General features: G+C 34.3%; 2 protein-coding genes across 2 annotated transcripts in view; both read left to right on the top strand.

The window, feature by feature from the left end:
* LOC107665002 (choline/ethanolaminephosphotransferase 1-like) overlaps positions 1-5,212 on the top strand; it is a 10,804-nt gene extending 5,592 nt beyond the window's left edge. The window contains exons 4-9 of the mRNA XM_016455718.1: positions 220-361; positions 592-676; positions 887-1,018; positions 1,493-1,651; positions 2,336-2,461; positions 3,779-5,212. Coding sequence (XP_016311204.1) covers positions 220-361; positions 592-676; positions 887-1,018; positions 1,493-1,651; positions 2,336-2,461; positions 3,779-3,916 — 782 coding nt within the window. The 3' untranslated portion in view covers positions 3,917-5,212. The remainder of the gene's footprint in view (positions 1-219; positions 362-591; positions 677-886; positions 1,019-1,492; positions 1,652-2,335; positions 2,462-3,778) is intronic.
* A 2,710-nt stretch (positions 5,213-7,922) lies between these two features.
* LOC107665001 (DNA damage-regulated autophagy modulator protein 2-like) lies at positions 7,923-13,781 on the top strand. Its single transcript, XM_016455717.1, has 7 exons — positions 7,923-8,152; positions 8,451-8,518; positions 11,073-11,215; positions 11,291-11,468; positions 11,589-11,671; positions 13,164-13,256; positions 13,410-13,781. The coding sequence occupies exons 1-7, from the start codon at positions 8,022-8,024 to the stop codon at positions 13,530-13,532; spliced, it is 819 nt and encodes a 272-aa protein (XP_016311203.1). The 5' UTR covers positions 7,923-8,021; the 3' UTR covers positions 13,533-13,781.
* The last annotated feature ends 79 nt before the right edge of the window (positions 13,782-13,860 follow it).

Genomic DNA, 13,860 nt, shown 5'->3' with positions numbered 1-13,860 from the left:
GTCCGTTGGTGTTTGTTGGCGTTTGTCTGTGTGGTGTGAATTGGCCTTTAAAGTCTGCTAGTGTATGATGCCCAGTTTTTCCTCTGTGACTGTTACAAAGTCGGTAAGTGCATGATGCCCAGTGTTTTAAGATCTGTTCAGTTTTGAAAAGTCGTGTAGTGTATTCCAGCCTTTAGACATACTTACTGCCTTGTTGTTTTGTGTCTTTCTGTGATGCAGTGTTTGTGGTCCTGGGCACATGTATAGCAGTGCAGCTGGGTACTCACCCTGACTGGATGTTTTTCTGTTGTTTCGTGGGCATCTTCATGTTTTATTGTGCCCACTGGCAGACGTATGTTTCTGGAACGCTGCGCTTTGGCATGTGAGTAAAAACTCTCCTCTTAATCATAATAAATGGCACCTGTACTTCACGTTCAGTACACAGAAATTATATTTGAACGTTCTGTTCTGCTCATGGGAAACCAGCAGCTTTCAGACAGCTGTTGTACTGTAGATAAAGGACTACAGAAAGAACATGAAAAGCAAGAATTGAGCGAGATTAATAATTAACTAGTTTTATTTAATCCTTTAATCACTTTTTTGCTTGTGCAGAATTGATGTGACTGAGGTTCAAATCTTCATTATAATCATGTACTTACTGGCTGCCATTGGAGGAACAGCTTTTTGGCAATCTGTGGTAATTTAAATCAATCTTAATTCTTTCATATTTTGGTCATATGATTAGACCATATGTTCAACATGTTAAATCTGCATATCATGGTCAGTCAGGAAATTTGATTCTCTTGCATATTTCATGTGTTCAGTGAAATGCAGAATCCCAATGAAAAGCACTCATATATGTGATGACTGGGAACAGGATATGAGAGATTTGTTTTCAATCTTTCAGATCCCTGTGATAAATATCCAGATTAAAATAATACCGGCCCTTTGCACTCTTCTGGGTGCCATTTTCTCCTGCACAAACTATTTCCGGGTTATATTTACAGGCGGAATGGGCAAAAATGGATCTACTATTGCGGTAAGTTAAAACTAAAGTGTGGGTGATTTCTGCACCACTAAACAGAAATGAAAATGAAACTAAAATGCATAGTGTCGTTCATTGCTTGGATGTAAAAATTCATAATTTTGTGTTATTTAATGTATTTTTAATTCTAAAAGTAAACTGCTTTTTTAATTGAAATAAAATTGTTTAAAATGAGTATACTCAAGTCAACTGGAGCGACCAAAATGTTTTTTATATATATATCATTTCAGCTAAAGCATGTTAAGTATAAAATATCTTTGTTTGTGAAATGAGTGACCGAAAACTGCTGTGAAATAATGAATAAGCAATCTTTTTTTTAATGTAGTATGTATCAGACATTTTTTCATCTAGTATGGATCAGACATATGCATTGTTAAATATACATGATGTGAACTAATTATCAAAACAAATCTTGTTACTATATGTCTCTCTAAATTAATCACACGACTGTTTTTCTTCTTTTATTAGGGAACAAGCGTTTTGTCTCCATCCTTCCATATAGGAGTGGTAATCACACTTGCTCTAATGATCTATAAGAAGTCATCAGTGCAGCTATTCGAGAGACATCCCTGTCTCTACATCTTAGCATTTGGATGTGTCTCAGCCAAACTCACCAACAGACTGGTGGTAAGATCCTGAAGGACATCAGTCTACTAATATCTTTGTTTGTGAAATGAGTGACCGAAAACTGCTGTGAAATAATGAATAAGCAATCTTTTTTTTAATGTAGTATGTATCAGACATTTTTTCATCTAGTATGGATCAGACATATGCATTGTTAAATATACATGATGTGAACTAATTATCAAAACAAATCTTGTTACTATATGTCTCTCTAAATTAATCACACGACTGTTTTTCTTCTTTTATTAGGGAACAAGCGTTTTGTCTCCATCCTTCCATATAGGAGTGGTAATCACACTTGCTCTAATGATCTATAAGAAGTCATCAGTGCAGCTATTCGAGAGACATCCCTGTCTCTACATCTTAGCGTTTGGATGTGTCTCAGCCAAACTCACCAACAGACTGGTGGTAAGATCCTGAAGGACATCAGTATACTGTATTTATTTCAGCTTCACTAAATAAGTACTAAAATAAACGTCTTCTAACACATTCTGTATGAATACTGTTGGCTGGTAGGAAGAATTATGGCTTGCATGCAAGCATAAATATGTTGTTGGTAAGATTTTATGCATATTTTGATATGAATACTAAACATTGTTGTCTGTAGTTAGACATCTGTCATACCCAAACCGCATTAGCATCAGTTAATGTAAATGTCACTACAGTCACATCTGCTTTGTTTTCTAGGTTGCTCATATGACAAAGAGTGAAATGCATCGTAACGACCTGGCCTTCACCGGACCAGCGCTGCTGTTTCTGAACCAGTACTTCAACAGTTTCATCAATGAGTACTGTCTTCTGTGGGTCGCTCTGGTACGTGTAACATCTGTCTGAAAACATGGATTTTCCTTGCTCTTGAAATAAAGAGCTCAGTGTAGTATGTAGATATGCTTTGATTTTCACATCGCATGGCTTCTTACACAGTCTGCTGAGACTAGTTATTGAAACTAAGTTGAAACAAAGGTCATTCAGAAACCCTCATTGTCATGACGTCACAATTACAAGCACATTCAAGTCAACATGATATCAGAATTGTCACGATTTACATTCTTGATAAACTTTCCTGGTCATAATATGCGCAATTACGCACATGATTTCACATTTAAAAAGAAATCTATAATATAATAACCTGCTCTTCCTCTGAAACAACTTTGATCTATTTACACGATTTTAACAAACACGTTGAGGTATGTATGGAAGCCCATTTCCACCATTGAATGAAAATAAAATATTGGAACTTTTTATCTAAATTCTTTTTTTTTTTTTTTTTTCAGAATTGTGTGATATAAACTCAAAATTGCGATTTATAAAGTCAGAAATGTGAAATGTAAACTCATAATTGTGAGTTACAAAGTCAGAATTGCATGATAGAAATTCACAATTCTGAAAAATAGTCAGAATTGCGAGTTATTAATTCGCAGTCGCTAGAAAAACGTCAGAATTGCCTGATTTAAACTCTTAATAAAAAAAGTCTGAAACATGCAATTGCAACTTTATATCCCACAATTCTGACTTTATAACCCGCAATTGCGAGTTTATATCATGCAATTCTGTGAAAAAAGTCAGAATTGCAAGATGTAAAGTCGCAATTGCCTTTTTTATTTTTTATTCATTGGCGGAAACAGACCTCCATAGGTATGTATGTCCAAATTGTTTTTTTGTTTTTTTTTCACTGAACATCCTGTTTCACCTTGAAATATGTCTGACAACAGAAGTAAAATGCATTGTGAATGGGCTTTCACATTGACTTTAACATTTCACCATTTCATTTATCTATTTAGTATTCATCTCCTTATTACTCGTATCACTTGTGAAGATACTTGTTGATCATATCAGAAGTATAGAAGTCTTAAAGTTACAGTAGTATATAGCTCTAAGGGTCAGAGAGAGGGTGGAAAAAATAAATGATGACTGTTTTTGGTTCTAGACACCTTAACTAATATTATAATCAGAAGGGGACAAGCTGTATAAAAGTGTAGATCTTAACATTTTTTTAACTGTACACAGTGCATGATCTTCACCTTTATTTAACCCAAAAAAGCATACCTCTTAAAAAAAAAAGCTCATGCAATTTGCTGCTTTAAAATTTTTCATCTTGCCATGCTTTAGCTTTTTCCTTTCTGTTTGTAGGTGCTGTCAGCGTTCGATCTGGTGCGGTACTGCGTGAGTGTCTGTAACCAGATTGCCGCACACTTAAACATCCGTGTGTTCAGCATCCAGCCTCCGTCTCCATCCAGAGTTCAGGCAGACAGCAGAAATCACCACTAACCTCGCGTCCCCTCTCCCACAAACACCTCCAGTAGGTCACGCACTTCAGTGAATGTAAAACACAGCTCACAGAGACCGAGCCCAAATGGCTGCAGTTATGAACTTTGTTCTCATAATGAAGAGCGAGGATATTTGAAGGACGAAAGGGAATATTAAATAGAATATACATCAAACGGTTAGAACGGCATTCAGTTGTCAGTATTTTGTTGTTAGATGACCAATTTTGTTTGCCATAGAAAGATTTGCCACAGAGGCCACAACTATGAATGTTTAAAAAAAATTATTTTACAGTTTAAACATTTGTTTTGTTTTGTTTCTGTTCATTTTGTTTTGTTTTGCACCAAGTATTTTGCCCAGCAGTGTAGAATTCATTCCATTAACAGACAACAATCCATCTGAATGTAATTTCGTAATTACAGAACGCTATAGGCGTTAACTGGAAACTTTGCAGCCGTTCACTGCAAAATTAAATGTCAAAATTGAAACTTAAACGCCAGTATCACTGTTGCCAGTACAAAGCTGTGCTGTTGTCTGAGAGGAGCAGAGAGCATTCAGAGAGAGAGCATCAGACCTTATGACAAGCAAAACAGGCGCAAGAGTTTATTTCCATCAGTATTTCAGAAATTTCAGCCTCTCATCTGATGTCATTCAGTAAACTGAACAGTAAACATACAGTATGTATCATTTTTCTTTCTATGCATTTGTTACTTTGTGTTTGTAGTGTTTTGAAGGGGATTATTATTATTTAGGTATGCCAATGTCACTAAATGATGAATGAACTGTATTATAAACAGTATTTTGATAGTGCTGTATTTTCCTAATAATAACTGGGGCCAAGATAGACGTCTAGAATGGTTATAAGTGAGTTACACTGTACATATATGAACCCTTAATAACAGACATTAAAACCTAAAAATCAGTGTTTGTGGTCTAAATACGTTAGTTAATGTGAACCTGTGCTAATTTATTTGTGTGCCTTTTATTTGTCACTGTCGGTATACTCCTCTATGCACAGTAAAAGTTGGACTCAGCGATTTTGATATTTTTTAACCTCTTGTGTAAATCATATTTTGTTTGTAAGCATCATACTCAACAAGGATGCAATTTCATATTCCTGCATGTTGCGTTATTAAATTAGCAATCTGAAATCAGTCATTATATATATTTTACCTTCATGCCAATTTGTTTTGGAGAAAACTGGATTTTTTTGACGGATTTATATTGCAAAACAATAGACATTAAAGCCCCGTTCACACCAAGAATGATAACTATAAAGATAATGATATTAGCGTCCACACCAGCGAACGATATCGTCTGTTTATTCTAAGCGCACGCTCGTCTGCGGCTTTAAATTCTTGAGCTCGTTACAGCAGGATGGATTCTGATTGGCTGTCAGTGTTTTATCGTTCATCAGCTGGGAAAAAAAAAATCGTTTTGAAAGTGATCACAACGATATCGTTCCTCTGTATCGTTATCGTTATAGTTGTGGTGTGAACTATATCTTTATCGTTATCTTTAGTTATCGTGCTGGGTGTGAACGGGCCTTAACTCTGCGGTTCTGTATCGGGTGCTTCCAAGCGTAGAATATGAACAGAGTGGCCGAACTCCATGTAAATTTCTCAAAATATGTTATTGTTTTGCATCTACCTCTGAGCAGTTGCTCGTACATGTTTTTTTTAGTCTCTCGGTTTGAGACTTTTGTTGAAAATGTTTTAATCCTGTTGTGAACGTTATTTAAGTGGGTTTCTGTGTATTTGTGTTTCTCCCTTTTTATTTTTATTTTTTAAATACATCACCCGTTCACCCGAGCCGCTCTGAGGTCAACCAAAGCTGCAATACACACATAGTTGAAGAAAATTGTCTGTCACTGCATCTACAATACATGTATAATTTGTACCTCAACCAGGATTTTTGTTGATTTACAGCAAATACTTTACTTTGTAATAGACTAATGGCCATGAAATAAAGAATGTCATATTTATGTTAACAGATTTCTTGATCACTGCCTCAGTTTGTTTTAGTATAGTTATGTTAGCAAAAATGTACCATGGTTTTGGACATGCCATAACTAAAACCATGAAAAAAGACTAAAACTTTCAAATTAATAAAATAAAATAAAATAAAAACTATATAGACACATTAAAATAATATAAAGACGCAAACAAAACAAAATTACTGAAACTTAAAAAAATTAGTTTTTAGAAATATTTAATCAATTTGGAGCAACATACATGCTTCTAATCAGTAAATATTCTCTTTGTTAAGTCACATTGGTAATTTCATAACCCCTTAAGTATCTTATAAGAACTCCAGTACTGTGCTTTTTGTAAATGAACAGTGTGTATTTTCAGCTACAGTCATACAGCATTCATTAATGAATAATCTCTATTGTGCAGCAGTTAATGTGGGCCTTACCGCCTCCAAACTCTAACCAGCCTAACAGTGTTTGCTGTGGCCTTTCTGACCAAAGTGGCTCTTTCCAAATGGGGCCTTTTAATCCACATTAAATCCATGCACTTACTCTACAGTTACTGTAAAACTGTTGATTTAAACACCTTAAACAAAACTGAAACTCATAAATCTTTTGTGTCAACATGCATATAATACATATTAGGGCATTATTTATATTTTCTCACAAAATTATCATTACCATAATTCTCACTTCTGTAATACAGTAAATCTTGTTTTCTGCTTTTTTTTTTTTATTAAAAACCATCTGGGTTATTAAAGTTAACTATAAGATAAAAAAAAAAAAAACATTATTGTTACTTCAAATAAAATAGAAAAATAAATCTTACAGTTTGTTCATTTCAGCTGGTTGACAAAACAACATTTCTCAAATAACTAATAAACTAACTGAAATAAAAAATGTATAAAGACTATACAGACATACTTAACAGTTAAACAAACTAATGAAAATTACTAAATCAACAAAATTCATTTTCATGAAAAGAGAAAAATTTTTAGAGAATAAAAAAAATTATATATATATATATATATATATATAAATAATTTATACTAAAACAACACTGATCAGCATAAAGTAAAATCAAATCATATCAAATTCTTCCGTGGTGTGCTTAAAATTGTACTTCCAAAATACTTTTAATAGAATCATTTAATATATATTAAATATATGTTTGTATAACAGTGATAAAAACAACATTTTTCATACATTTTTTTTTTATGTCACACTCAAAATGTTTAGGCCAATATTTAGGTTTTGAAGTTATAAACTTAATGTGAATGCATATTTGTCAGTTAGCCTATACATAAATGAAATGGCATGGAATAGGTAACACTTTGCATCTATTTGATTTTATATTTTTCAAAATGCATTTGTTCAGATTGTGTAGAATCCACTTAAATCTGTTCATTGTGAAACCTTTTTTTTTTATTTCGTTTTTATAGTTAAAAAGTACATTATACATTTTTAATGTGCTTATTGTTAAATTGCCATGAAAATAATATCACCATGCAAAAGAATGTTATGGTCCTTCATTTTGTTTGTTTTTTCTTTATATTTTGTACATGTTATTGTTTATTTCCATGAAGTTCATCCTAATATGTAAGCCACCGTGTGCAGAGGACACTGTGTGTGTGTGTGTGTGTGTGTGTGTGTGTGTGTGTGTGAGAGAGAGAGTGTTTTAAATTTTGTGAGCGCAGAAAGTGAAATCACGCTGAATTGAGTGTCAGCTAACTTTGGTCACAGGACTTTAGGGAGAGCATCACAAAAACCACATGCGATTATTCAGATTTTAGAGGCTCTAACCACCTCTGATCTATCTCTTTACGTGTCTGTGTTTGTGAACATTCATTTCTGTGTGACTAATTCGGCTTCACCAGATGACGTTGATGTCCATTTGATTGGGTGATGCTGAGTCTCAGCTGGCCAGCCGTCCCCTTATTTCTGTTTGCATGAGGGCGTTCTGAGTCTTGTGTTTGTTCAGTTGTGATGTGCATCCTCCCCTCAATGTGTGTGTATGTCTATGTATAACTTTCTGTCTGTTGGGCTGATTTGACCTTTAAGCTGATGTTGTATGTGTTACTGATTGTTCTTGATGTTGGTGATCTCTGTGAGTGAATATCTGTATGTGAGGGCAGCATGTGGTGGTTTCAGCGGGGGCTTTGTGCTCTCCCGGTGGCTCTGGTTATCTGGTCATCTGCTACATTCCTCGTCTCTTATGCCACAGTGGTCGTGTTGGGCCATGCCGACCTACTCGTTCCATACATAAGGTACGTTTTTCAGTTTAATTTGTACTAGATGTCCATGAGGAGTCATGCATCATTTTAGGCTTGGAGAAACATTTTATGAAGAGAGACCTTGTTGCATGAATACTTGGAATGTACGAGGTGAAAATAAAAAAAAGATTTTTTTTTTTTTTTTTTTTTTTTATGTAATATCACTTTGATGGCTGTAGATCAGGGACATTCTGTGAAATACCATCTTAATCTTTCAGCTTAGTCGACTGCTTCAAAATCATACTTTGTTTTATTTCTGTCAAACTGTGCATTTATTATTTTGTTTGTATAGTGACACGGGCACTGAGGTTCCTGAACGCTGTGTGTTTGGCTTCATGCTGTCAATCTCAGCTTTCCTAGGTAAATCTGCATTTTTTTTTTTTTTTCATTTTGAGTTCTGTATTCTATTTCAAACTCATTGGGTTATTTTAGTTTTTAAATGAATTTGAAAAGCCAGTGCTGTTTAGTGCATAGTTCCCTCACATTCATTAAACTTTTGGGTCATTGCATGTCAAGTCAACTAGAGGTCCCCAGCTATTTTTGTTTTCTGGTGAAAGAGATACATAAACGAAGAAGAAAGACAACATGTTAAATGTCATGTATGAATATTTACTGGGAAATCCACTATTTTGTAAAGGGAGACAAAATGACAATTTTCACCCGAGATTTGGAGCCAAATTACAGAGGGGTAAAAATGACTTTAGAAAGATGGCAGCATCATTATGTTACTTTTACACAGAGATTGGTAGTTAGTAAAATCTGTTGACTTTAGCCATCTTTGTTGCATTAGACACCAATGGTGACAGTTCAAAAGTTTGCATGGCTGCAACTTCCCAAATTAAACATGCCCTCAAGATGTGCTAAAGATATTTCAATATCCTTTTAGATTCTAAATATTAACAAACTTTTCTTTTGGTATATTAATTTTTAAGGCCCTGTATGGCTCGGTTCCAGAGATATGGGGGTCTCAATGTGGCCAATTTCGCAGTTTTCAAAAGCTGAAAACCAAATGTGGTTTTGTGTTTATCTAATCATGATTGTTGACACCACAAAAATGCAATGTGAACAGCAACCCAGGGTTTAGGAACGTACAGTGCTACACATCAGATTATGAATAACCAGGAATTTATACTCGCTATTGATGTTTTTGCAATTCTTCAGAATTTTATTTTTTTTTTTTACAAAATCTAAAATTTTAGCCAGGGAAGTTTCTGAAATTTGTTCCTGTAGCTGAAGTCTAAGAGCATGGTGCTAAAAAGAAAAGATTGTGAAATCAATTCCAAAGCAACACGTATTGATAAATGTATATGCTTTGAATGCACTTTCACTTGGGTTAATAGCATCTGTTAAATGTATAAATGAAATAACTATGAATCATTATATAATGTCTTTTATCGCTAATTTTATAGCACTACAGTCTTATGAGTGTGTGTGGTGTAAGGGAGAGCATAGTTTAATACTTATTGATTTTTACTCATTTATTCAGAAAATGCTAAGCCTGAATCTTTGAAATGTTGTCTTTAACATCTTTGGCATACTAACAGTAATTTATAACTGAGTTAGATACTGTATAAATTAACTAGAATTTATAAAGGCAGATTTTTACATTCATCACATCCATGTAACAGTGGTGATGTATAATTAAATAATAAAAAAAAAACAGATTTTCGCTGCCGAATGAGACCAAAAGCATGCAACACTCATATAAACATATGTAACTTTGAATTATTGTCACAAAAAAAGTTATTGTAAACAAAAAAAAATTATAATAATAATAATTTTGTGAATGTATATATACTTGTCCAGCGAGATACTTAATCAAATTTGCAGATGATATTGCATTGATTTGTCTCCTTAAAGGGGATGAGGACAGTCATGGACCCTTTTTAAATGAATTTGTTTCTTGGTGTGATGTATCAAATCTCATGTTAAATGTTTCAAAAACGAAAGAAATGTGTTTTGATTTTAGGAAAGAGTCCTCAACGAGTGCGACCATTATTAAAGGGGAGCAGATTCAGAGGGTAGAAGAGTAGAAATACCTTGGAGTTGTTTTAGATCACAAATTGAGGTGGGATAAATGGATTGACGCTGTGAACAAAAAGGGCCAGCAAAGACTATATTTCCTTAGGAAGATGGTGTCATTTAGTGTAAGCCCTCCATTGTAAAAAGTGTTTTATAACTCTTTTATTGAAAGTGTATTGACCTTTTGTATTATTTGCTGGTTTGGGAATGTTACGGTGGAACAAAAGAGTTAAGAAAGAGAAAATGTTAAGTACTGCGGAGTAAATTACTTGGTATCCCTGTGATGGGTTTACAACAAATATATCAGATTAGATGTCTTTGTAAAGCTATGAAAATTATATCTGATAATAGGCACCCACTGTATAATGAGTTTGAGCTTTTGCCTTCAGGTAGAAGATTTAGGATACCGGTGTTTTTTAAAAATAGGGGGAAACAATATTTTATATAACAGGCAGTGAAGTTCTTAAATGAAAGATAGGTAAGAAATATGTTTTTTTTTCTCCCCTTCTCTAAATGAGCAGGTCTCATTCAGTATTGCTATTTTTTTATCAAGTGCTGTGAAATTTGTATTGTTCTACTGTGAAATTTACTGTGAAATTGATGTTGTATTAAAGGGGTCATAGGATGCTACATGCACTTTTACAAGTTGAATCATATCAACTTGTGGAAAATGGGCATCCTATGACCCCTTTAAGTCACTGAAACAAAATTTCCCCAAGGGGATGAATAAAGTTACTAACTAACTGGAGACGTTGCCACAGTTCTTCTGGATTTAGACTGTCTCTGTTTGTTCTGTTTCTTTATAATATAATTTGGGTTTTTTTGTCTGTGGATATTTTGGGAAGATGTAGAAGACTGATTCATCCCTGTTCTCCTGTATGTGTGTTTGCAGGGTTGGGCACCATGTATGTTCGACATAAACAAGTTCAGGCTTTGATTTCGGCCTCTGAGTTGGGCTTACAGCTGCTGAACTACACAGGCCTCCCGATGGGAATCGCCAGCACTGTCGGGATGTGCGTTGTGGACAGCTTTCAGGTGACACCCACAGTTTCATTCTCTGATCTGAGTGTTTAATATCAGCTCTCTGAAACTGTTTTTATATTCCTCCAGAAAACAGGTATGACATCCATCCACCTTCTTGGAGCAGGCCTGACCTTTGGTCCTGGGACGCTGTATATCCTGTTCCAGACTGGCATGTCGTACCACATGCAGCTGCGTTTCCACGGAAGGGATATTCTGTGGGCGCGTATGGCTGTGGGAATGTGGTCGCTCATTAGCATCATTACACGTATCCTTTTTCTCAATATGTGCTCAATTATCTCAGTTTGTAATGATTCTCTATATTTCTTATAGTCCAGTTGTGTCAGTACTCTTATACCTGTTCTGCTTCTTTGACTGAATCCATCAGTTTTCATATCCTCTGTGTTACTGTATGATGCCCTGCCTGGCGTGGATGTAGCTAATAAGTTACACTGGCAGCCCGGAGAGAGAGTAAGACAGACGATACGCTTGAATTGAAGTTACTGTTCAGTGTCTTTTAATATTTCAACCATAGTATCTACATACATACTGCACCTGTATGCAAATTACTTACTATAGTTGCCAAAATATGCAGTGTACAAGAGGAGGCGCTCTGTGGAATAGTAAATCCCCAATCCCAATGCACTTCTTTTTTTTGGGGTGTATGTACTGTAACTGCATTTGTGAAGGTAAAAAAAATCACATTAAGTCAACACGATATAATGAAAGTTCAGCTTTCATGAAAATACACTGGTTTAATATAATATAGCAATAATATATGTGACCCTGGACTACAAAACCAGTCATAAGGGTCAATTTTTCAAAATTGAGATTTATACATCATCTGAAAGCTGAATAAATAAGCTTTCCATTGATGTATGGTTTGTTATGACAGGACAATATTTGGCCGAGATACAACTATTTGAAAATCTGGAATCTGAGGGTGCAAAAAAATCAAAATATTGAGAAAATCGCCTTTAAAGTTGTCCAAATGAAGTTCTTAGCAATGCATATTACTAATCAAAAATTAAGTTTTGATATATTTACAGTAGGAAATTTACAAAATATCTTCATGGAACATGATCTTTACTTAATATCCTAATGATTTTTGGCATAAAAGAAAAATAGATTTTGACCCATACAATGTATTTTTGGCTATTGCTACAAATATACCCCAGCGACTTAAGACTGGTTTTGTGGTCCAGGGTCACATATAATAATAATTCATAAGTTTGATTTGAGGAAAAATTACATTAGGTTAGTGTTATGTAGGCAAGTTTGGGTATGAGGAAAATAATTCTGACACTATTTTTTTTGTTTTTGAAAGAAGTCTCTTGGCTGCATTTAATATAAAATGCAAAAAAAAAAACGTAATATTGTGAAATATTATTACAATTTGAAATAAGTATTTTCTATGTCAATATATTTTAAGACATAATTTATTCCTGAGATGCAAAGCTGAATTTTCAGCATCATTACTCCAGTCTTCAGTGACACATGATCCTTCAGAAATCATTCTAATATACTGATATGCGGCTCAATTATTTCTGGGGCTCAGTTATTAATAATGGATCTCATTATTATTAATGTTAAAAGTTTTTGCTGCTTAATATTTTGGGGAAACATTTTTTGTCAAGATTCTTTGATGAATAGAAAGTTCAAAGGAAATGCATTTGAAACAGATCATTTGTTTGAAATAGAATCTTTTGTAACATAAATGTTAAAATAATAATAAAAAATTATTATAAAAATAAATCATTTTAAATTAAATTACAATTGACAAAAAATCGAATACAAAAATGCAAAATAATCATATTTATGTGAGAGGTGATGTAGCCCCTATACTTGCTTCAGCATCACATATTGCCATTTCTGAAACAGCTGGCCTAAAACTACAGTACTGCAGCATTATTAATGGGTGCGTAAAGATGTAAATGTAACGTTGAACTGTACTGTATTTTAGGGTTTTCTAGCACACCAGGTCAGTGCTACAGCTGAGTGGTCTCTGGCATTCTCCTTCATCTGCTTCTTCCTCACGTACATACATGATTTCCAGGTATGATCTGTTACTATGGTGGTTCATGAATTAATTACTCACAATTTATCGTATATTGTAAAATTCTAGGTATTTTTATCTATTCATAGTATGTGCATAAAATACAATTTGCATACAGTTTGCCACCTGTTAACTAAATCTCTTTTGTTCCAGAAAATCACTCTGCGGGTTCAGCCTGTTCTTCAGAGTAACCATCTCTACGACTATCCTCACTATGAAGAGAGAGAGCACATGCAGCATGGAGAACGCTCACCTCTGCTGGCTGGTGCCATGTGAGAGACACTGCCACTGTGTGTCTGACATCGAGCACTGCAGTCATATTCAGTGGACTCTACTTCACAAACTTGAGCGTTTCCGGAGAAACTTTTCACGTTCAAGAGAAGCTTCTGTACGCTGTAAGCTTTATGCATTATTCTGAGAATATTGAGAGAAAGTCTAGTTATGTACAAACATTTTTACACAAGCCAAGTCAATACAGTATCACACTACTTTTAGTAAGTTTTTCCTTTTAATTTGAAAAGAAACATGTTAAATATTTTGACACATTTCAGTGCTTTTACAATTATTCTTGAAATATGGAGATGAAATGTTTTTTTTTTTTAAT

Source organism: Sinocyclocheilus anshuiensis, unplaced genomic scaffold (assembly GCF_001515605.1).
Source record: "Sinocyclocheilus anshuiensis isolate Anshui unplaced genomic scaffold, SAMN03320099.WGS_v1.1 scaffold363, whole genome shotgun sequence".
In the NCBI taxonomy this organism is placed as follows: Eukaryota; Metazoa; Chordata; class Actinopteri; order Cypriniformes; family Cyprinidae; genus Sinocyclocheilus; species Sinocyclocheilus anshuiensis.
This window is presented reverse-complemented; position numbering and strand designations above follow the sequence as displayed.

Bases quoted from the DNA above. Each gene is read 5' to 3' on its own strand.
- LOC107665001 (XM_016455717.1), top strand. From the start codon at position 8,022: ATGTGGTGGTTTCAGCGGGGGCTTTGTGCTCTCCCGGTGGCTCTGGTT. The intron at 8,153-8,450 runs GTACGTTTTTCA...TTGTTTGTATAG, and splicing joins CTACTCGTTCCATACATAAG to TGACACGGGCACTGAGGTTC. The intron at 11,672-13,163 runs GTAAGACAGACG...ACTGTATTTTAG, and splicing joins ACTGGCAGCCCGGAGAGAGA to GGTTTTCTAGCACACCAGGT.